We start from the raw sequence: 26,309 nt of genomic DNA, 5'->3' as shown, positions 1-26,309 counted from the left end.
GTCCTCCTTGGTTAGAACATACGTTAACCTTGAAGGGGCTGACTTCCCAATGCCTAGTATTCTCTTGAGATATCGGGCCTTGACTTTTTCTATTGTCATCAGGTCGCTGAGTGTGAGTTTTTCCCAGGTGATGCTAATCCCATAGGTTGCTATTGGTGATATGGCTGTCCTGAACAGTAGCATTGCTGTACCCAATGATATTTGTTGAGGTTGTTGAATGTTGTAGATGGCTTTTATTGCTGCGGCTGCTCTTTCTTTGACGTGGATATTGTAGGATGTTAGAGTAGTTTGGAGGGTGACTCCAAGGTACTTGAATTTCGGCACTACTTCCAGAGGTTTGTTGTGCATGGTTATTGTATTTTTAGGTGCATGTTTTCCTCCTTTCCTAAAGGTCATTTGTTTAGTTTTGTTGTGGTTTATTTGCAAACCGTTTCTTTCTGCCCATGATGTGAGCCTATTGAGGACCTCTTGGAGCTCTTCTATGTTTTCTGAGCCTATTGCCATATCATCTGCGTAAAGTATAAGCAATGCTAAGGTATCTGTGATTATTTCTGTGATGTCTGCTGTCATGATGTTGAATAAAATTGGGCTGATTGGGTCACCTTGTAGGACTCCGTTTGTTTGGGTTACGTTTTTGGATAGGGTTATGTTGTCTGATATTTGGACATAGTTATATTTGAGGATATTCGAGATTATGATTGCTATCGGATGTGTAGCTCCTATTAGGTAATTGAGTTTCCGGATGAGTGTTGCTCTATCAACAAGGTCAAAAGCCTTACGATAGTCTACGAAGACTACAAAATATTTCTTTCCTGGATGCCTCAATGTATCTTGGACCTGTTCTATTAGATATTTTACAGCATGTAGTGTGCTTCTTCCCTTTCGGAAGCCGAATTGATTTTCTGGTATCTGGGAGTCTATTTCTTCTGCAAGCCTGATTGTTAAGATTTTCATGAAGATTTTGAATGATGTATTTTCGAGGGCTATACCTCGATATGAATCAGGATTGTCAATTTCTCCTTTCTTAAATATCATTTTGATTGTTGACAATCTCCATTGCTCTGGAATTTCTCCAGTGTGCATGCATGTGTTGAATAGTTCTACCCAGTAGTCTAGCATGACAGGTAGAGAGTCTTTCAGGTGTTCTGTGCAAATGCTGTCTGGGCCGGGGGCCTTTCCATTTTTTGCTGCTGTTATTGTATTATATATTTCCTGCCTCGTTATGGGGATGTGATTTCCCGTCATTGTTACTGGAGTTAATTCAAAAGCTGTTGATCGGTGTTGGAGGTTAAGAATGCTTTTGAAATGGTTTTCCCATGACTCCATTGAGATATTATTTGTTACTGAAGTTTTTGGTTTCCTAAAAACTAGGAACGGGTCATTTTGGGCGTTTGCAGCACGTCTCCTGGAGTCTTCCTCAATGTACTCCGTTCTTGTTTTCTTGATTAGTGATTTATATTTCCTTCTTTGTTCGGCATATTGGGCCAGGTGACTCGGGTTCGATGTGTTCTTCGCTCGATGTAGTGCCAGGAGGGTCTTTTTCCGTTCATTGTAACAGTCTTTATTGAACCATGGTTGTGATCTCCTTACTTTCGTGTGAGTTTGGCATGATTGAAGGGTTCTTGCACACATTTCCACTGCTTCAGTTAGTTCATGTCGTTGAACTAATAGCCTTGCTTTATCTATCTCATCACCGATATGTCTTAGTTTCTCTGGATCTAATTTCCTGGATATTTTCTTACTTGGTTGTATTGGCAATTGATCTTTATGAGTAATTTCAAAGACTGTCGAGATTGGTATATGTTTCCTAATCGGAGCTATGGCTGAAGTCCATAATGCTTTTTGACTGAATATTTTAATGTCTGCACCTCTGTAAAAGACTAAATCTATGGCGCTGCTTCCATTCGAGGCTATGTACGTTTTCATGTAGGGACTGTTAACAAGGACATAGCCGGCTTCTTCCAGAGCCTCTTTAATCAATTCTGTTCTGACGGTTGGTTTGTCTATTCTTGCATTTAGGTCGCCTGCGAAGATTACTCTATCATCTGTTTGCGTTTGTGACAAGGCCTCTGTTATTCTTTTGATTGTGTCCTCTGTTGACATATGTGGTTGAACATACATGCCAATGATTGATAGTAGGCTGGTCTTTACGGTAATTGTGTTTTCTTCTTTTATTATTTGTTTTATTTTCCCTAAGTTCGGTTTGAGAAAGATGGAGACCCCTCCTGATGGTCTTCCTGTGGTCTGACGAGCGAATGAATGAATTCCGTAATATCCTTGAATGTTGAAATCCTGTGTTAAGAATGTTTCTGTCAGTATAATGGCGTTGTAGTTGCTTAATGTCTCTATTGGAAAGAGAGGCAGAGCGTTTTTTATGCCTTCAATGTTCCATAGGAGCATATGTGTATGTTTATTGTAGTTCTCCTCCTTCAGCACGGTTTGCTCTCCGAAAACGAAATCTTCTTACGATTGTTCTATTTGGCCAGAATTCCGGTCGTACAGCATCTTCAAGGAATTTGAAAGGGAAACCTATTTTGAAGGCCTTGTTTTCACTTTGTGTGTGAAGTTCTACGCAATGGATATTATCTTTAATTCCATTTTTCTCTAGGTACTTCTTAACCTTCTCTTCTGTTGCGTTTCCCTTCAGATTGCCTAGGTAAAGCCATGCCATTTTTTCAGCAGCTTGTAGATCATCTTCTTGAACCCTTGTCCCTCTGATGGTTTGTGTGTTTCTTTTATTTATTACAGTTGTCCATTCTGTTTCTCCTCTATAGTTATGATCGTTATCCCTTCCGTCTGTTTTGTTATTGAGTACCGGTACTTCATTATCCTTGTGAGTAAGCACTGCATTCTTATTCAGGGTCTGCATAACTTTTTCTTCAATAATTATATTTATTTTATTCGTTATGAAGTCCATCATATATCTTACGGTTTCTTTTAAATCCGCTAGATCTGTAGATTCATTGTTCACGGCTTTCTTTTGCTGAATGAGCTGGGTTGTCCGTTCAAGTAAATGCGAGCTTTGCATTCCGCCGTCAGATGGTTGAAGTTGCTTGTTGTTGCTGTTTGTAGGTTCTTGGTTGTGGCCGGGAGATGAAGCTATTTGTTCCGAGGTCGAGCTACCTTCTCCTGCTTGGGTGTGGCCGCTAGATGGAAGTAGCTGCCAGTTGGAGTTACTTACAGGTTCTTGGTTGTGGCTATCAGATGGCGCTAGTTGTCTTGGAATCAAACTGTCTTCTCCCTCTGATACGTCTTCTCTTTGGTATTCCATAACCTCGCTTTCAGAAACGATCATTTCGTTGTTCTTGTCTTTCACTACATTAGTTAATATATCAAAGCAGTTTCTCAGATCACTTACCGCTTTTAGTATCTCTTCTTTCTTCTCATTTTTAAGGTAACCACCTGTTTCTGTAATATTAACTATCGTTTTGAGAGCGTTCTCAATCCGTGTTTTCATCTGGTCCAAATTCCTCTCTGAGTTGATGCGCTGTAAAATCAATAACAGGAAAGAAAATTTATCCTTCTCTGACGAAGGCTAAAGGCAAGAATTTTGGTCCCATGCATTTCTTTTATATGTATTCTTCCTATGTGTACTTACACAGCAAGTCCTTGCTTCCCATCTGTTTTCTAATCAAGTATTTTGCTCCTGTTACCTTTCTCACTGAGTACTTACGTATATACCATGTGGGTGGGTTACTTGGAGCATTAAGGTTTAACTCGACCCCACACTAAAAGATTTTCATCATCTGCAGACACTTCTACATTCCAATATCGAGGTAGTTCACAGGTGGCATCACAATGCAAGAATTTGCATGTTCAAATTATTTCTCCAGTAATATACTAATAAAAGAGCAGCACAATCTATACAGTATTTTGATGAAGGTGATGCGATTGTTTCACTGCATACATTTATCTGTATACTGTATTTTCATGGAAGTGGACCCAGTGGTAAGTAAACATTTCAGTAATTACATATAGGGTAATAATATTGCTGTCGAAATCTTTCTCATAAATGTCAAGGTTTTTTGTAGAAATTTGTGATTTATAGAGTGAGTACACATAATCACAAGAACAGGGCTACATGGTCCCATGTCTAGACATGGGTCTAAGTAGACTGCAATATTAAAAAAAGAAAATTATTCAGTTTGACAATTTGTCTGTTTCCACAGACTTATACACACTTCAAAATGGTAACATTGTGTCATTTCTGCATAGGTCTGAGCATAATGGTATAGGCCCTACAATAAATTAAAGATTGCCTGGAAGTCAAAATTATGCAGATTATATTCACCAACAGCTTGAAGAATGTTTAGCAGCGATTGTTGCAAAGGAAAGCTGAAATTTTCTTTAAAATAAGTCTATCAAACTATGTGATGAAAATAATATTCACTTTGCCTGTTTACCACCAAATTTCTCCCATTTAACTCAGCCCCTGGTTATTACCTACTTCAGGTCTCTTAACCCTTAAATACAGTGGACCACACTACTTTTCACACCCCTAATTCTAGGAACATTATCGGCCTTGGAGATCTGTGTATCTCAGTAGCTCCCTTATTCTCAGTCTACTGATGGTCACCATGCTACTCAGTGTTGGAGGTGGTGTGTTGTCTTTCGTATTGTAAAAGCAATTTACGGGGGACCACACGACTGTGTGTGTGTAAGTCAATGAAAGACTGAGCATTTTGTTCTTTTTTTGTTTTGTTTTTGGCGTTTGTTGTTTTTATTTGTTTTCCATATCTGTTGATGACTGTAACAGGTATGCAAATACAAACAATCCAAATTTTGAAAACATTGTTTCAAAAATTATTGATCACCTAGGAAGTGATATATCTGACTAAGAAATTTCTGAGAAAGAGGGTGGTAATTTTATACATAGCAAACATGACTTAGACTCCTGTGTCTCAGATGACAGAGAAAGTGGAGAAGAGACTGCCAAAGGAGAATCGGAAAGCAAAAATGGTGAGCAACATGATACAAAATATTTTTACGGCAGAAATAGATTCAAGAATATTAGAATTCCAGCTCACAATGTGATGAGGATCCCAGCACTTTGTCCCGATCTACATGCTGAATGAAGTACCTATGTGGACAAGTAAAAAACTAGAAGATATTTGGAGAAAATACTCGGGAACGGTACTGATGGAGCAGGAGACTTCCCCAAGATGAGAGGAAATATGTCATTCCTATTCAGGCTGTCCTGTAGTTGTGCAAGCCGTTAGCAGGTAGTAACCAAAAATACAACTGGTATGTTTCAATCAAACTTGCCAGTGTGCTGTGGAAGAATCCTTTGACGGTAGCGGAGACCATGAAGAAGAACCGTAAGGAAATACCCGCACCTTTCTTGCTTTCACGGAAATGTAAATTTGGAACAACGTTGTATGCAATCACCAAAGACATTATTCTACTTTCCTACATACCTAAAATGTGAAGAGCAGTGATTCTCACATGAACAATGTATCTCCCCAGAGAAGATGACATGGAAATGGGAAAATCTTAAATTACAGCCCATTTAACACAAAAGGTGGGGTTGATACCACAGATAATGAGAGCGCTAAACACTTTTCAAGCTGCCGTACACAGCACTGGCCCATGACCGTGTCCTTCATATGAGGGTTATTAGCACATTATTGTTCATGAGTCCTTCAATGAATGAACTGTACTTAGTAGGAAAACTCTCGTAAAACAACTGATTGAACCTGCACTGCGAGAAAAAATAATGAACAAACGCCTTCCATGAGAACTGCGATTTTCTGTACGTCGAGTTGTGGGAGCCGAATTACATCTCCATGAAAACCAGGGTGAGGAGGACAAACTGCCAAGGGATGCAAGGAAGACATGTCAAATTCGTCCACCAAAAAGGAAAAAAAAAACCTACTTGTATTGCAAGTGCAAATTTCCAAATTGTTTAGAATGTTCAAGTAAAATGTGTCCACAGTGTGTATAATATGGTCAAATTGAGTAGAGCAGATTTTATCTGAATAATTTATTATAGAGAACACTTATACATTTTCACATCAGTGAGTCCTGTATAACATTAAATTATAATATTCAAGTTTTCAGGAAGGAAATGCCTTCAGTTATTTTCATTTGTGTCCATGTGTGGGAATTTTTATGTGAATTTTGATTGTAACAGGAACAAACTACTTTCACAATGGTGAAAGTACATTTTGTAAACCTGATGCACTTTCTGGTTCATCAAGGAATAAATATGTAGTACAAAATGCCAAAAATGGTGTTAGAAGGTGATTTCTACCTTTTATCAACCATTCAGATGTGGTATAGAAGACCACACAACTGTAGTTTTGTGCGAACTATTGTCAACTGCGACTGAGGGTTAAAATGAAATGGAAGGAAATTCTTATTAAATGGAGTTCAACACTGCAACAAGTTCAACAGAAATTAGCACCAAACTCATCTGACAATTTGAAGTCTGTGTTTTGGAAGTCTGGAATATTTTGAGCAACTAAACAGGAAATTTTAAAGAAAGGTTCCAAGAAGGAAACCATAATTTAATTTCATCATTTGCAAATGTTAAAAACATTTAAACAGAAAATTATTAGTTGATTATCTAATCAAGATATATCTGTAAACCTGAGTTTGACTGGAGAAGCATTCCTAGCACACCTTAAGGAAATGAGGAATTACTCACCAGTACCCCTCGCATCAAAAGAAGGAAGAAAGTGCAAGTGCCCCCTGCAAAGGGTATTTATGAAAGTGACCTTCTGACACACAAGAACATTCAACTCATAAACCGGTTCATCTATCAAAACAAGATGAACGTAAAGAGAAGACAGAAGTGAAATATCATCCTCTGAAGATGAAGACAGTTTCAGTCTTCTGGACACATAGATCAATTTTTTTTTTTTTTTTTTTGCTAGTTGCTTTACGTTGCACCGACACAGATAGGTCATACGGCGACGATGGGATAGGAAAGGCCTAGGAACTGGAAGGAATCAGCCATGGCCTTAATTTGCCTGGTGTGAAAATGGGAAACCACGGAAAACCATTTTCAGGGATGCTGACAGTGGGATTCGAATACACTATCTCCCGGATGAGAGCTCACAGCTGCGCGCTCCTAACCATGGCCAACTTGCCCGGTGATCTATTTTTTTAGTAGTGATGATGAATTTATAGGTCCTTGAGAACAAAATGTCGCTCTTTCCAACAAAGAAAATGCTAAAGATAAACCTTTATTGAACAATGCGAGATAAGGAGATTTTGTTCTTGTTCTATGGAATGGGAAAGAATTTCCAGGTCTAGTGTAGAGTACAAGCAATGATGGTGCCACTGAAGACTTATATTGAGCCTACCAAAAAAGCCTGGGTATGGCCAAAAGAGAAGGACAAAATTTTTTACAAATGGTGTGGCATTAAGTTGAAGATTAATCCTCACAACTTAATTCAAATAGGTTTGTTTTCATTCCATCTGTATGACTGCAACACAACTAAAATGCCTGAAGCAGGCTTTAGATAGACTCATCTGTAAGATTGCAACCTAACTAAAATGCCTAAATCTGGGCATCTTAGAGACTGAACTGGGTAATATCAAAATGAAAATTAAGCTCTTGAGCTGACTGAAAGAATTTCATTAGAACAGTCAATATCCACTTACTGGTATCACAGTAGGTACAGTCAAATTACTGGTACATAGGTACTAATATTTCGTTATAAAAATGTCCTAAAAATATCTTACTTGAATCTAAGAGTAGTTGTCTCGTGAATGTCCTAAAAATACCTTACTTGAATCTAAAAGTAGATGTCTAGTGATTATCATCTGATTATTAATTAATGTTATTGGCTTTATGTCCCACTAACTACTTTTAAGGTTTTTGGAGATGCCGAGGTGCCAGAATTTAGCCCCACAGTAGTTCTTTTACATGCCAGTAAATCTACTGGCACGAGGCTGATGTACTTGAGCACCTTCAAATACCACCAGACTGAGCCAGGATGTAACCTGCCAAGCTGGAGTCAGAAGGCCAGCACCTGAACCGTCTGAGGCAGTCAGCCTGTCTTATCATTTGATGGTTATTACAATGTTTGCTATATGTTTTCCAGTGCATGCAATTGTTGTTATCAGGGAACCTCAGTCCTAGTTGGACCCAGTGCAACTTACAATAGTTGTAGTGGTACAGTAGAACCTCGATAATTCAAAATTGGTTAATTCAATATCCTGCCAAATTCGAAGAAGCTCTCGTTCCCGGAAACATGAAGTACGGTTTTGCATGTTATTTAAATTGTTTAATTTGAAGTACGGATAATTCGCAATTCGAAGAACAATGTCGGTCCCATTACCGAAATTCAGACTTTTAATTCAAAACTGCCTTTACATTTAAAAAAAGTAGTATTTTTCAGAGTAATTTAAATTAAAAATTCAACCGCATCATGATAGAACGCGTCTTCCTGAACGTGCTAGAGTAGCTACCCGTACTTTCACTCACTTTGGTATGTCTACAGTGTACTTCATATTTGCTAAAATTGAGTAAAATCATAATTCTTCTGTATTCAACATTTAAGGAACACCATAATATCATGTAGCAGGCAGTGTGCGGAGAAGCAGAATCTGCAATCACTGGCGATGCCAGCAGTTGGTGAAAAAACGTGGCTCATATAATCAATTCCTACGCATCAAACAATATTGTCAATGCCGATGAAACTGCATTGTTTTTTAACGTCAAGCCCTAAAGCACTTATGGTCTTAACGGAGAGAAGTGCCAGCCGGGAAATTGTACAAGGGTGGGGAAGGGGGTCATCGTACGGTGTTGCAATCCACATGGAAGCTAGAGACTTCGGACTTCCTCTCCTCACTGTAGGAGAGTTCAATAAGCCACAGCATTTAATGGGTGTCGGGCACTTCAAGTGCAAGGCATCTAACAAGCGCAAACAGTACAGTAATCCAAAAAACAAAGCATTCGCATAAGAGAGCCAGCATAATTTGGTCTCATCTCTGAATCATGTATTTTTTTCCTTTTGTTGCATGAAGTTATTTTTGCCAGTGATTTATCCAAATGCATTATTTGAATAATGTAAATGCGCCTTGTTGGATACATTTCAGAAATAGAATTTTCCAATGCACTTAAAAGGTTTAGACTGTGAATCAAGATGACTGCATGTGTTAATGGGTCTTAGAATACTTTGCGACACGGCAGGGGGTGAAAAACCGAATTATGAGAGAAGTACCATAGCGGGAAATCATACAAGGATACAGTCGCTCTACAGTGTTGTGATGTAGATGGAAGCAAGAGACTTTCTACCCTCACCATAGGAAAGTTCGATAAGCAACAATGTTTTAAGGGCATCGGGTACTTTTCGTGCAAGCACAGGACATCTAAAATGCATACAGTACAGTAATCCAATGAAAAATGAACTTGCACAGGGGAGTCAGCCTAATTTGTCCTTATCTTTTAATCGTGTGTTTTTCTTTAGTTGCGTGAGGTTATCTGGGAGCTGACTACCTTCTTACAGAATACTGTTGATCGCAACTGCGAGCTCACTGCATTAGCTTTACGACACCTTGATTCAATCTCACTTACTATATTACCATCCTGGGAGAACACACAACCTAAATACTTGAAATTATCGACCTGTTCTAGCTTTGTATCACCAATCTGACATTCAGTTCTGTTGAATTTCTTACCTACTGACATCAATTTGGTCTTCGAGAGGCTAATTTTCATACCATACTCATTGCACCTATTTTCAAGTTCCAAGATATTAGACTACAGGCTTTCGGCACAATCTGCCATTAAGACCAAGTCGTCAGCATAGGCCAGACTGCTTACTACATTTCCACCTAACTGAATCCCTTCCTGCCATTTTATACCTTTCAGCAGATGATCCATGTAAACTACGAACAGCGAAGGTGAAAGATTACAGCCTTGTCTACCCCTGTAGGTAACCTGAACCAAGAACTCATTCTACCATCAATTCTTACTGAAGCCCAATTGTTAACATAAATGCCTTTGATTGATTTTAATAATCTACCTTTAATTCCATAGTTCCCCAATATAGCAAACATCTAATCCCTCGGTAGCCTGTCATATGCTTTCTCTAGATCTACAAAACATAAACACAACTGCCTATTCCTCTCGTAGCATTTTTCAATTACCTGGTGCATACTGAAATCTGATCCTGACAGCCTCTCTGTGGTCTGAAACCACACTGGTTTTCATCCAACTTCCTCTCAACGACTGATCGCACACTACCTTCCAAGATGCCAGTGAATACTTTGCCTCGTATACTGATCAATGAGATACCTCGATAGTTGTTGCAATCCTTCCTGTTCCCTTGCTTATGATTAGGTGCAGTTACTGCTTTTGTCCAATCTGAAGGTATCTTACCAACACTCCATGCTAATCTTACTACTCTATGAAGCCATTTCATCCCTGCCTTCCCACTACACTTCACCATTTCAGGCCTAATTTCATCCATTCCTGCTGCTTTATGACAATGGAGTTTATTTACCATCCTTTCCACTTCCTCAAGCGTAATTTCACCAACATCATTTTCCTCCTCCCCGTAAGCTTGGCTGTTCACAACACCACCAGGATGATTTCCTTTTACATTGAGAAGATGTTCAAAATATTCCCTCCACCTCTCCAGTGATTCCCTGGGATCTATTATGAGCTCACCTGAATTACTCAAAACACTGTTCATTTCCTTTCCCCTCCCTTCCTAAGATTCTTTATTACTGTCCAGAAAGATTTCCCTGCTGCTTGACCTAGCCTTTCCAGGTTATTACCAAATCTTACCATGACTTCTTTTTGGATTCAACAACTATTTGTTTCGCTCTGTTTCTTTCATCTACGTACAAATCCCTGTCTGCCTCGGCCCTTGTTTGGAGCCATTTCTGATAAGCCTTCTTTTTACGTTTACAGGCTGCTCTCACTTCATCATTTCACCAAGATGTTTGCCTTTTCCCATCTTTACACACACTTGTTCCTAGGCATTCCCTTGCTGTTTTTATTAGAGCATCCCTGTGTGCCACCCATTCACTTTCTATATCCTGAACCTGCTTACTGTCTACTGTTTGAAACTTCTTGCTAATCATATCCATGTACCCAGGAAATAAGAGGCTAATTATACACTACAAGTACAGTTACTCTCAATAATAATATTTTTGGCTCTACGTCCCACTAACGCTTTTTTAAGGCTTTCAGAGGCTGTGAGGTGCCAGAATTTAGTCTTGCAGGAGTTCTGTTACATCCCAGTAAATCTGATGACACGAAGCTGACGTACCACCTTCAAATACCACCAGACTGAGCCAGGATCAAACCTGCCACATTGGGGTCAGAAGGCCAGCGCCTCAACCATCTGAGCCACTTAGCCTGGCACAGTTACTTTTGCTTAACTTGAATTGAAAATTGGCCCTCCTCTTTTTCATTGAAGCAAGATGTTGGTAATTTTGTGGGTGGTCTGGTAAGGCGTGGAAAAGAAATTACCCAGCAAGTTGGTCGCGCGGTTAGCATCTTGCAGCTATGAGCTTGCATTTGGGGGATAGTGGGTTCGAACAACACTGTCGGAAGCCCTGAAAATAGTTTTCCCGCGGTTTCCCATTTTCCCACCAGGCAAATGCTGTGGCTGTGCCTTAATTAAAGCCACAGTCACTTCCCTTCCAATTCCTAGCCCTTTTCAAATCAAATCAAGCCAAAATCACTTCATTTGCAAATGAGGTGATTACCTCGGTCGTAAATGGTGCACTAAAATACATTATTGTGAAGCACTAAATTTTTAACTAACAAGAGAAGAAGACATTTTCCTAGAATACAGTATTATACAATTTACACTAACCATTATTCTATTAAGCACACAGCTCATCCTTAATAAATTTATATTGTTTACAAAAGTCTACTTATAATATCTTCTGTACTTACTTTTCTATCCTGTCGTCACTGTAAGACCTATCTGCATCGGTGCAATGTAGAGCAAAAATTGTAAATTAAAAAAAAATGGAAATGAAATTACATTTGTGAGAGGACAGAAAGTAGGAATGAATTAATCTCCGCAGAGTGGTGCAATCTAACGGGAACATTTGGAACTGTTTCTCGATAGGGGACTTGCTAGTCTCGTGCAACTACCTGAGACCGATACTGGCGATCATGCTACCTGATGCTATACAGGCTTAAGACTCGTCCCTGCTGAGGTACATGGCGCCACGCTGTCCACTAGGGGGTTGCCGTAGGTAAACACACCCCCTGAGTTTGATTCGAAGCCAGCGGCGTTTATTGGTCCGTTACGAAGCATTAGTACAGCGAACAACCAAAGATGGTTGATTTTAACATGTTTTTGAATATAAATTAGGTTTATTAAACTAAAACAATGGAAGAAAAGACGATACATGAAGTGTAATATTATTGGGAGTTGTGCAACACTGCAATAATACCATGCACTGTCCCTGATATGCCCTCACTCCATATGAGCACTGCAATGAGGTTTGGAATTTAATCCAGGCTTTGGCATGCAATCTAGTGATTTAAATTCTATACCACCAACTCTCCTACCCTGCCAGCCAACATTCTGATGGTGAACATTTTTTTGACTAACAGGACTCGAACCGGCTAACCATGATGTCAGATCATACAGATTAAAAAAAAAAAATGATTATAATTTTGCCTTACTTTTCACTGTCACAGATAGGTCTTATGGTGACGATGTGATATGAAAGGGCTAGGAGTGGGAAGGAAGCAAACATGGTCTTAATTAGGGTACAGTCCCAGCGTTTGCCTGGTGTGAAAATAGGAAACCATGCAAAACCATCTTCAGGGCTGCCAACAGTGTGGTTTGAACCCACTATCTTCCTACTAACTGCATGGACAAATCACTTGGTAGACCACATGGACTTCATGCCTCAACAATCATGGCCACTCTGGCTCTTACTGAGCATTTATAAGGGTCAGTCAAATGAAAACTGAACACCCGCCATAATACACATTGCGTGTGAAAGATTGCAACACTGTAGTTACGTATCAATACTGCCATCCCTGTGGTAGGGGAACTACATAGTGACAACTCACAGGTGCATGCAGTCGTTGGGTTATGTCTTTGTTGGCGTGTGGACTGGTCTAGTGTGTTCATCCACCAGTAGAAATGGAGGCAAGCAAAGAATAACCGAAAAGTGTGGCTCGTTTTCTGGTGGCTGAAGGTCCCGGAGTATGCAAAACTCATCATCGCATGTCTGCTGTGTATGGCGAACACTGCATGTCCGTGACGAGTGTGCACGAGTGGCATATGAGATTCTGAGAAGAGTGGACATCACTGCAAGACAATGCACGCCCAGGACAGATTCATCGAGCCATTAATTCTGATGTGATTGGGCGGACTGATGGCCTTATCTAGGAAAAAAACGATTAATCACAGAGCGAGAAATGCATGTTCAGGTCAGCATTAGCCATGGCTCCGCGCATGCCATTACCAAAGATCACTTGCATTTCCAGAAAATTTGCGCACGAGAAAAAGTATGCTTTTCTGCCCCATATCGTCACAGGCGATGAAGTGTGGTGCCACCATTTCTAGCCCAAGAGCAAACAGCAAAGCCAACATTGGAAGCATCTCATTAAAGTCAAAATGCCCTGGAATGCTGTCGGATGGTGTCATTCTGTTGCATGATAATACTCGCCCCCATATTTTCAATCTGGCAAAGGCTACCCTTCACTGATTTGGTTGTTGGGAAACACTTCATCATCCTCCGTATAGCCCAGATCTTACACCTTGTGATTTTCACATTTTTGGCTACCTGAAGGAAGACATTCGTGGATGTCAATTTCATTCGGATGAGGAAGTACAAGAGTGGATTTGCCAGCAACCTACTTCTTTCTATAAAAGTGAAATTAATCATCTTGTCTCCCAGTGGATTAAATGTATTAATTCTTTTCACAATTAATTTTTTAAGAAAACCATTCCATGGTCACTTTGTAGCAGGTGTTTTGTTTTCATTTCACTGCCCCTTATATATTAAAATGAAATCAACTTTATCTTGTTAAAGAAGATTTTTATAAGGGATACCCTGACATCACCATACCAGATTCTTCAATAATTTTAAGATCAATCAAAGCAAGTGCAAGAAACATGTTCAATAGGGAATAAAATGTATTTTAGAGTGAAGTGTTTGCTAATGGAAGTAAAAGCTGATGGCACAGAATCCTTTCTTATTATGGTAAAAGGGGCTTAGCATTAGCATAACATGAATAGGTCCTACATTTTCAAAATAATTCGGTAGGCAGTCTGTAAAAGAAATCAAACAGTAGAAAGAAGTAAAATGTAAAAATGAATCACACACTTCTTATTGCACCAAACTTATGTGTCTAAGTTCATTTGAGTGATTTAAATTGCTTGGTTTTACAGTTGACTGGTTGTTAACATGGATAACATCCAGATGTACTAGTCATTCCCTTAATGTCATTACTCATCCTAAGAACTGTATTGGAATGACAAGGAGGCTAACAGGACTGGAAATAACTTTTTGGATTTTTGTGCTGATATAGCATCAATTCATTTTTCAAGGTTTAGGTTATTGACTGTTATGATTAGAGGTTAAGGGTTCTGTACCAAATGAATATTAGACTATGTGCTACTTAACTTGGATTGAGGAAATGTATAAGAATACCGGTATCAGTCTTCAGAGGACTTCTCTATTAATTTTTAAACTAAGTTTTGATTTTTATTCTACCGCTTTTTACACACCTTGGTGGGTGTCATGATGGCAAACCATGTCCCACAAGTTGACTTGGTCATGTTTTATGGCCTGATATCCAGTGACAGCTTGCGGTCAATTCCACAAGTGGGGGCTGATATAGAGTTCTTGAGCACGAATCTGGGATTGAGGCAGGCATTTTTGAAACATGGGTTTCTATACTGTACTGTACTATACTATACTGTACTGTACCACAAAAACTCCAAAAGATAGTACATATAGCAAAATATTTCAGCTTAAATATATACACTAAATAGTTAATAATATAGAAATAAAAATTAACACACCAAATGGCAAATTACTTATACAGCAGTTGAGCTCGATTATTCTTCTGACTGGCAAACATTTCAATGACTCTGTTGTTGAAGTTGGTAATTTCATCAATTTCCTCCTTATGAATTGAACAAACAGTGAGTGAATTCAGCCTGTTTTGACCCATACTATTCCGAAGGTAATTCTTGACTCTTTTTAATGTGCTGAAACTTTGCCCTGCTTTCGCTGTTGAAACTGAAGTAGTTAGTGCAATAGTGGTACCTTAGAGAATGATTCTTTGAAGGAATGCTTCATGAAGAATGTGAATAAATCACTGAAAGTTCAATTCTCAATTTCTGTTGGGAAATAAATGGACTGTAACTCAATGAAAAAGTATTGACTAAATATGTTGGGAAAACTTCTCTGAACATAGCAAACTTTTTGGATCAATCATTTTTAAGTACTAAGTATATGAGAATTTTGGAATCTGTCTTTCATTTGCTTGATCACTATATCACACACTACTTTGGCATCTACAGTCTGATTTACATCTGAGCTGTATTTAGATCTTTTTGTTGTTGGAGTAGAACATTCATTTTTATCTAGCTGATACTTTCCAGTGTTCTCTCTTATTTCATAAACAGCTGATTCAAAATGTTGTAAGGCATTGGATATGGCAACTGCATTGGCTCTCTGCATCTGAATTGTGTTATACAAAATATCAACATGGTTCATCACCTCATAAAGGAATTTCATAAAAAACAAAAATTCTGAATTGTTAAGTAATTTTTTAAACCAACACACTCTCTTATTGTTACATCATCACAACCATCTTCAGTGTCAATCTTCTCAAAACATTCCAATAAATGTGATTTGTTTTCATGAACACTACTCACAACCCGACACTGAAAGTTCCATATTGTTGAAGAAACTGTTGGAATCCACTTATTGCAAACTGATCACAACACATCACTTCTCTTAGGCGATGAAGAGAAAAATGTTGTGAATCCTGTAATGTTTTCAAAGAACAACCAAACAGATTTGATGTTCTTGCTATAAACATTTCGTATTACCAAATTTAGTTGAAGAGCATAACAGCGAATATACTTGGCATACGGAAAAGAATTCTGCATCAGAGCCTGAACACCTCCCATACTCCCTTGCACCACTGCGCCTCCCTCAAAGGCTTGAGCTATGAGCTTTCCCTCAACACTGGAAGGTTCAAGCTGTTTTTTTCAGAACGTCGCTGAGAGTAACATTTTCAAAGGAAAGGAATTTTTCAACAGGTTTATTGTCCTTAATGTATTGCAATATGATAACAAATTGACTTTGGCAAGTATGTCAGTTGCTTCATCTTCCTGCACAGAAACAAAAGTTGCAGTATATCTACAAACTGATGCACGAGTACAGTTCAGATGGTCATCTAACACACTCTCGAATGATGAAACAAATCTAAGAAATTACCACGGCTTGCTGAGTCCTGTATTTCATTATGGCCCCTTAGTGCTAACTCATGAGTTCCAAAGAATTTTTAAGCACTCTACTATTCTATTTAGTCTGTGTCAATTTTTTGTAACCACTTTGTTATGTTTCCGGACTGAAATTATATATGCAGAGTCAATTTGTGCACCAATGTTAACAGTCCCAAATATTTTGTATTGTGCTTTCCTCATGTGTATTAATTTGTTCACGTAGAAGTTTTAGATCCTTACACCCAGTCATTGACCACAATCATTCACCATGGAATAACACACAGTAAAAACAAAACAGACTTTGTTTCTCTTCACTCACTGTTAACAATGACTTTTTACTAAACCATGTATTACAGAAAGTTCTCTTTTTCTTGCCATCACGTTGAGGCAACATGAAATAATTTGGTTGGTAAGCATCTAAACATTTCATTTGAATCTTTTCTTCTAGACCTAATGAACTGAAGGGTTATTTTAATAAACAATCCACTCGGTTCATCTTAAATTAGACACTCACTTATCCGCAATTGAGAACTGCCATACTGCAATAATCACATTTCTGCGCACAGGCAAATGAAACATGAAATAAAGCCAGCACAACAGGCCGGCTTCCTCTGGTCCCAAACGACGCGATAACTCGCCAGCAACACCCATGTATACTGCCACTCTGCCAGGCAGCCAAGGAGGGGATATAAGCCAGTCAACTGATGAGCCACTGAGAACACGTGGGGAGGCGAGGTGGTTGGGACCAGCAGAGGCTGGCCCTCCCACATGGAACTAAGGCCATTGACGGACTATTAGCATTGAATATCATACCCACTTCATAGTGTTTGCAATAACAACTACCAATAATACATTACAAAGGATTACAAAGGATTACAAAGGATTACAAAGGTAGGGCCTGGCCCCTCTGGACCATATAGTAGATATGCTCCAGCTGATATCCTTCCTAACATCAATCCTATGTGGAGGGATGTGTTCGCTATTGCATATTTTTTGTGCTGGATTTTTGTGTAATATGCCGTGAGTGTATGAAGGAGAGAGTATTGAGAAGACAAACACCCAGTCTCCAGGACAGAAGAGTAACCATACGTGATATAATCCCTAACTCCACCAGGAATCAAACCTGAATCTTCTGAACCAAAGACTTAGACTCTGACAAGTTTCGATACTGCATTGTATATAATTATTTTCATTAGACCTTTTTTGTTGGTACTACACGATGGCAATGAGCTCACTGACACATTTCAAATGATCACAGATTGAGAAATAAAACCAGAAAAATTAAAGTGAAACAGTCCCTAAATACACTGGAACATGCCATTTATTATCAAGAACTTACATCTTTATTTCTTGAAAACTGTGTTGGAAAGATGGCCTCTATTTAAATCGATGCACCATTTTAAACACTCCCAGAAATTGCCAAACACACACCTGTGTAGGTTGCCATCAGCAGTCGCAACTTCCTTAGATATGGCTTGTTTGATTTCTTGAAAGTTCCCAACATGCGTCTTGAACATACAGTCTTCCAAAAATCCCCATTAAAAAATCTGGGACACCAAGTTTGGGTGACTGAGCAGGCCAAACAATTTTCTCCAAAATGAGAGGTAACATTTCCGAACAGGGCCGTACTCTCTTGTTGTGGTGGGCTGGGACGTTGACAGGCGAAGAGATGACAGGGACATATTTTGACATCATCGGCATGACTAATGTGTGGGTGAAGCAGAAACATATATAGATAACACCTAGCCATGGCACAGCGATCACTGAGGGAATATTTGGACATGATTTTAATTTACAGCAAAGTCTGTCAAAGAGCTGGTGCAGCTGCTGAGGTGTACAAGGAATGATTTCCATAAAGCTGGACTCTGTACCAGTGTACAATACTAGCTGCACACAGAATAGAAAACACAGGAAACATAATGCCCACCCATGAATCCAGTGGACCTAGACATGCTCCTCTTGCAATGTAAGGTGTGTTAGAACTTGTATCTTGGCAAGAATGGTTGGGGACCACCTTAAGAAAATTAAGAGAAGACCTGCAACTTCCGTAACATTTGCAGCATGTTCAGTACTTATCAGAGGGAGATTATGCGCCTTGTATGGCCTTTTGAGAATGGGTTCTTCATCAACCCACAGAATTTGTGCATCATGGTTCATTCACTGGAGAGGACTTTTTTATAGGAAGTGCCATCTTCAGTTTTCATAATATGCACGTGTAGTCAGAGAACTATCTCCTTGTAGTCTGACATTCACACCACCAGGTTCAGTTTTCAATTAATATTCAGACAGGAATGTTGGGAGGCATTATCATAGGACCTGTAGTATCACCTCAAAGACTGACTGGCATATCATGCCAACAGTTTCTAGAAGGCACATTTTCACCACTACTAGAGGATATTCCTCTCAACTCCAGATGGCATATGTGGTTAAAACCTGATGAAGAACTCCCAAACATTACCAAAGAAGTGCACTACCACCTGGATGATGCCTATCTGCAGCGATAGATTGGATGTTAATGCACTGTCAGCAGGCTGATGAGCAGTCCTGATATCTTTGATTTCTTCTACTGTATCATGGGCACCTAAAATCTGTGGTGTATTACACTGAAGCAGAAACCCTGCAACAGCTACAGAAACATGTGTATTACTGCTAATGGTGGATATTTTAAGCACCTGCTATAGCAGTGTTCAGCGTATCTCACAAATGATCTGTTTGAGTTAATCATTCTCTAAAATGTACACTAAACCTTCTGCCTTCTGCCTGTGTACTCATTATATTGTTATATTTGGAACAGGACAAGTTATATTCTGTTATGCAATGCTTCCTTATGTATTGTATGTACTCAGTGAATATTGTAAGACTGAATGTATTGTGAGTTTTAATTCAAGCCCTGAAATGGGCATAAACATTTTACTTCACACATGAACTTTGCTTCATCTCATTCAATTCATTCTCTTTAGTATATTATATGATCCTATGCACTATGTTCCTCTGCTATGTGGAGAGCAAGAAGGATGATATGTGAGTTGTTGTTTACAACAGATGCTTGACCATGAGCGTATAACAGTAGGACATAGCACGCTCGCAGTATGCGCACAAATACTGACAGCAGTCATACTCAGCCACTGTGCTGCAGTTTACAATGCATAAAAACACCATTTTGTCAAGAGTGGCACAAGTTACAGAGGCATAACATGAGACAATATATTTTTGACAAGAAGATTATGATAACAGTCATGTTTCCATGTATGAGTTATCTTCTTCCCTATACAAGTATTTGAAAGGAGGACTGGAAAATCTGCAGTCTTAACTTACTTCTTTCCAGATTAGCATAGAATCATTTATGTTGTTCTTTGCTTCTTATCACCACAGATGAAAGATATGAAGTGACTTTCACAGATCTGCATAATGTAATGGATGTCTTAAAATCTTCATAGGCTAATAAGAGACCATAACACTTTTACATCGACTTGATCATACCAAAATAACATTTCTAAAAAAAACCCCACATTATTGTGATTAATGTCCTTTAATATATTTCACTTTCACAAGCGTATTTACATGGTAAGTCACTTCTTCCTTCTTATGAATAACATTCTATATATTATTTTGTTGTTTAAACTCATATTCCTGATAAAATATAAGGAAGAAATTCATCATATTGACTCAGAATGATTTTTACATGTCATTTCTAGCAAGTTGTCAGAAGAAAGTATTCCCTTAGTCACAAACAGTAAATAAAAAAATATCTAGTTTACCTCCCCTGCATGACAAGTTCCAACTTTCTCCACCATTCGAAGGCAGTAGCGTGGGATGGGTACAAGTTCAGCTTCACGACACTTATACGTGTGCCCCATACTGGGAGCGATGTTCCATGTTATAACAGGTGGGGGCAACTGCAACAAAGTAATATCTGTTATCCAGATAGTAACATGGCTGAAATGATAAAAGCAGGTTTCAGATAGATTTTTATAAATTTAGCAGTTAACCCAAGCAGATCAACAGTTTATAAAAACAGAGAAGGAAAAGAATTTTGCTAAGTTATATACAGTGTATTGAGCAAGAACACTTTATAATAAGATCAATAAATAACCGATTTTATTGCAACTTCCTTGTAATTTGCATTAACCATTAACAATTTTGCATTGATATATATATTACATGATGAGTGACTGAACTGAAAGCCTCAAAACAAAGGTTTATTATTTTAAAAACAAACCACCAACCTCCTGTATTAACAGGCTGCCATGAATGAAAAGGTAATACAGATCACATGTGATGGAGAGTTTATGAAGGAATAAACATAGAAATTACATTATTTTCGAAGTTCTTGTCAGTAATGACATTACATGCTGAATATGTGGTGCCTCAGGAGTCTAATGGAACCTTGGAGGACTATCGTAACCATTTCGTGAATGGCCTCCATGGGTAGCTGGAAACGAGTTCACGTGTCGGCAAAATGTCGGGGTAAGGTGCCGCATGCTCCGACCGTTAGTCTTATTACTTCAATCTCTAAAAGATTGTATTTGGTCTTGTAATAGGCAATTGTGGGTTTGTAGATCTCGTGTTTCTCTAGGTTTACCTCTTCTGGTTGGCTTTTGTGGTGTTCAAATCATACAGTTGGTTTATGATGAAGCCTTTTGGGCTGTGTTCCCTGCAGCTATCATGTTGATACAATGAGAACTGCCATTCATGGCCAATCTGTGAACTCCTTCGTGGACATTAAATGCCATCTTCCTCAGTTCCTTGGCCATGGACAATCTAATTTGATGATGTTGAGTGTTTCCCAGAAGTTCTCTGTGTTGGACGGATCCTAGGACATGAACAAGAGTTCCTTTCTCTCTGCAGAAGCACCAACAGAAGTTGTTGCCTAGGGATCTGCTGGCATAGAGTTTACTGCAGAAATGTTTGTAATTACTTGTATTGCCTCTCTCCACTCGTTATTAGACAGGTCAATGTAATTTCTGATCTGAGAATATGCTGGTGTATACTCTTTGTATAGTTCTACTCCAAGCCCTTTTTGAATTAATGAACACCAAGAGAAAAATTTACAATCTCTTAATCCTTGCCAAATTTTGTTAGTATAGTACAGACGGTTCCAGGCATTTACATGCTTTTGAGAATCGATTTCCGAAATGTTGGGAAGTTTTAAACATTCCTTACTTTCCATATGGGAATCTCTTGAGGCATGAGCCAACTTTATAATTCTTTTCTGAATAGATCGTGTTGTCTGGTGTGTCAGTAGGAAGTAGCAAGATTTCCTTTGTTATGCTTTTGATCATTTTATCGGTGACAGACAAAACTTTCTTTGGAACTTTCATGGAATCACATGTTAGGAATGAGTATATGAGACTTGGGCAGATGGAATAATTCAAGACTATGAACTTCTGGTCTTCCTTATGTAGTGGTGATGAAACTAGAAGCAGTCGGCAAAGGCGAGGCGATGATCTACCACAATAATAACATGCCTCGATAACAGCAGCCATGACTCGGCCACATCACTGGGTGCGTAGGACTCCCTGGTCAGAGCGGGAGCCTGGGCTCAGACGTATGGAGCGATTCCCCTCACCTGCGACCACGGAGTACGTCCTCTATGCACCCGTGCAGGTGCTCAACGGCACTTTCCAGTAATATTGGGCTTCTTTTAACCCAGATCAACAGCCCGACCTGGAGGCGGTGCAGCCACCTCTCCAAGAAACATTGGGGATTTACGCCTTCAGTCCGCCTCGTGGGATATCCTCGATGATGACCTGCAATCTCTGAACGGCTCAATAGAATGAAATCTGTCAATTTTTGAAACATATTTAAATTATCAAATGACCAGGATATAGTAATAATGAGGAGTTAGGAAATTAGCACAATATAGTGACATAAATGCTAACTCAGGCATGTTTAATTAGCTGACAGACACACAGCTCTGTTATTAGCAGCTGCGGAATGGTCCGCTAATTAATCTCATTATTTCAACACAAGCTTAGTGAGAGATTCAGGGTGGAATTTTGCACAAATTGCTTGCCTATGGACCTACAGTCACCTGAGATTATACTCATTTGGAAGTATTTTCATGGAATTCAGGAAAACCTACGCATGTAAGTAAATTAATGGCCTCTTCCCATTGATCCCACCTGCTTGTCCCAGCAATTATTCTTGCTGCATTCATGTCTGTTTTTTTCTAGATTATTAATAAGATATCCTGAGTCCTTATACAGCATAGTCAGCCTGAAAACTGAACAATTTAAGGATAGTTTTATCTGATAGGGGTCTCTGACATTGTTCTTCCAAAAATCCTGATCAGTCTATTCCATCTGACTTTTCTTATATGTTTGCCTTGAACTGCAAAATACTGCAGCTGTACATACACATACATACATATCCCACATCGTTCCATCTTAAGCAAACGAGGCTTCTCCACCAGTTGCGGTATCTGTACCTTTCCTGTATCTTTCTGTATCTTTCCTAATTTCATGGAATGAATCAAAATCTTCTTGCCTTGTAGATGAGTTACACTTTTTCCATTTCTTCATTCTATGTGACAATGCATTGTCTGAGGTAACATTCTTCCATCTGCAGTTTCGTTTCCAGGCTACGAGGATTGTTGCTCGTTGAACTGTAGAATTGTGAGTCCATTTCTTAGATTTGAAGGACAGATGGTTCTGATCTACACCTTCTTTACTGATCTGGAAGTTTCTATTACAGATTTTAAGAACCTTCTTATGAGGAACGAAATTCATCTTAATCCTGGAGAGTTAATGATCGGAGTCAAACTTGAAACCTCTCCGGATTTTTATGTTCATAATTTATTTTATTGCTTTCCTGGGAATTGCCACATGACACTCTGTTTTCCTCTGTTCAAGGTACCAGGTGTCCACCAAGTCTTCTGTTTACTTGGTTAGTGTATTTCAAGAATGTTAACATTATCTGAAGTTCAAATGTCTGATATAGGCATTTACAGATGACTTGGCCAATTTTGCTAACATCATCAATTCAGCAATCTAGGAATCAACCATCTCAAAGAAATAGCTGAAAGAATAGGTCTACAGATCTCCTTTGAGAAGACAAAATACATGACAAACATCAATGATGGACCAGAATGGATAATTACTAATTGCAGGAAGGTTAGACAAGTAAAGGAATTCATCTACAAATTTATCAGCCAGTTGAAAATCAATTCAGGACAAAAAGAATTTAAAAAATACCTGAAAAAGAAAACATTAAATAATAGATTATACTTGCAAATGATAACATTAATTAAAGTAAATGGATTATACCTACAAAATTATACCGTTAATTAATTTTTGATCCATATGCATTTCGTCCTTGTACCTTCAATATTTTCACCTATTCTTGCCCACTATTTAATTGTGCATAGCTGTACAATAACACAGTGTTTCTGGAAGTGGAAGATAGTTTTCATTTTGTAAATTATTAATTATTGCTCCCAGGAGAGTGTTTGTTTCAGGCATATTCATTAGAACTTCTTGATTGTGTTTTTATACCAGCTCTTATATTATTACTGAAGATGGTGGTTAATTTGAATGGTTCTCAGTTCACCCTTTTATCCTGGTGATCAAAGATTGAGTTCTGACACCTGTTTTGCTTAATGATAAACATAGTCTGGATGATTTAATTTAATCTGTCACATTCAGTGACTGTTACAGTAGCCATTGCATTTAAAAATAGGCAAACACTTGTAATTTAACAGAATTTTAATTCACAACTCCATGTAAACTATAATCAGTCATACTGTTGCTTGTATTATTATTTTAAATAAAAATAAATTTATAAATTGGAATAGGAAAGAACGAGTGAATCTGGAGTGGATGACATGAGTGAACATGTTGTCATTTGACAAGGAAAAAAATGAATAAATTGTACTCGTCTAGATGAACTCACATGACTGAAAAATCATTGTGGATGAATGGACAAAAGAAAGTGGACATAATATAGGTGGACGGAAAAAGTGGACAAAATATCATTGACCGATAAAGTAGAAGACAAAGTATCCTGGAAGCCTTTCTTTCATATTTTACTTTCGCTAAATGAATAGAGTAATTGCATTAAATAATAAGCATATACTTGTAATTACAAGTGATGAGTCTCACATTTGGTTCTGTATTAGCTTAGCAATGTTTAATACAATTCCTTAGAAGATTATAGGCCTATTTGTATAGGTCCACCTGTTTAATACAATATTTATACAACCCACTAAAAACTAACTGGTGTGTACATTCATAAAACTCGTAAGACTAGGACACGTTTCAACCCTTTATGGGTCATCTTAAGCTAGTATAATGAAATAAAGACATCTTAAAATTTCCGAAGTGAAATATGTGGATAAAATTATGTGATTGATTGAAACGTTTAGTGTTGACATATTAAATGTTTTTAAAACATCATACATTGTTTTTCACAGCCTTGAGAAAATTCTAATGTGAGAAAAAAGGACAAGCAATGATCATTGTGATCTCTCTTGGTGGAATAAAAGATCTCTCAACTTTGAAACCTTCAGAAAACCCACCCAAACAATATACATCATTAAAAAGATTCTCTCCATCCTGACATCCACAAAAATAGCTACATTCTACAGTATGATACACAGAGACCTTAACATCCTACCTTGCAAACAAGATTAAAAAAGAAATTAATGTCATATACCAGTACGCTATTGCACATAGTAATACAATAAAAATTTTGTTGACAAAATCATCAATAAAATAAAGAATAAGCCCATCACCACATTGAACAAGAACTAGATCACTTTTACTTTCACCTGTATAAAATTAAAAACATATTTAAAAATTTCAACATCACCTTCAAAACAAACAAAACTAATTACAAATTATTTTATAATGTGTACATTTTTAATGAAACCAATAAAAATACACTATCTGGGATTTACAAATTGAAATGCAATCAATGTGATGCTAGCTATATTGGACAAACTCGAAGAAGTTTCCTAATTTGTTATAGACAACATACAAATGCAAATAAACACAAAAATGTTTCCACGATGAGTGAATATAAGAGTAAATACAATCATTCATTTTCATTTATATATCAACATACTAGGAAACATACATATAAACCTTGATCAAAACATGAATCCTATTATCGACCTGAATAAAATCTTGGAGAAAAATAAACATTCTTTTTAATTAAATAACAAAAGTAAATTCATATCAACAAACTAACAAGTTTCTCCTCCCTTCCCCTCCTATGCCATTTCCCCTCATAAACAAAAGCTGAAGGCAATCGCCGATCAGCGACAATTCAAACATCAATGCAACTTGGGTAGCCCACTCAAAGAGCTGGAGGAGAGAGAGTGAGTACTTGCCTAGGTAGTTTGACTCATTTTTTGATAGAATAATGTTTCTCATTCTCATTCTTCTTCAGATTATAGTTTACCTCTCACAGAAGGGGAATAGTATCATTGTACACAAATTTCATACTCAAGTTCCATACTGACGCCCACATTTTACCATATACTCTGTATGAAAAAATTTCTACGAATAACAAAAGAAGCAACTCCTCCAGTCAGGCGTATTTTATAATTAGCATAGGACTGTAGCCGCCAAGACTGTGAACAACACATGATGTTTAAAACTTTTTAATGTGTCAACACTATAAACATTTCCAACAATTATGCTTTTTATCCACGGATTTCACTTCAGAAATTTGAAGATATCTTTATTTCATGTACACTAGCTGAAGATGACTCATAAAGGGTTGAAACATGTCCTAGTCTTGCTAGTATTATGAGTGTACACACCATTTAATTTTAAGTGGCTTTTATCATAATTGTATTGAACATGTAGACAGATCTATTCTTCTAAAGAATCATATTAAAAATAAGCTTGTAATCTAACAGTTCCTTGCATTTTTTCTTTTCTGAATATCTAC

General features: G+C 38.0%; 1 protein-coding gene across 1 annotated transcript in view; it reads right to left on the bottom strand.

Moving 5' to 3' along the window:
- Window positions 1–26,309, bottom strand: part of LOC136863572 (discoidin domain-containing receptor 2) — a 954,446-nt gene that overhangs the window by 128,284 nt on the left and 799,853 nt on the right. Inside the window, exon 10 of the mRNA XM_068226000.1 lies at window positions 20,168–20,305. Within this exon, the coding sequence (XP_068082101.1) occupies window positions 20,168–20,305 (138 nt within the window). The remainder of the gene's footprint in view (window positions 1–20,167; window positions 20,306–26,309) is intronic.

This window comes from Anabrus simplex, chromosome 2 (assembly GCF_040414725.1).
Source record: "Anabrus simplex isolate iqAnaSimp1 chromosome 2, ASM4041472v1, whole genome shotgun sequence".
NCBI lineage: Eukaryota > Metazoa > Arthropoda > Insecta > Orthoptera > Tettigoniidae > Anabrus > Anabrus simplex.
This window is presented reverse-complemented; position numbering and strand designations above follow the sequence as displayed.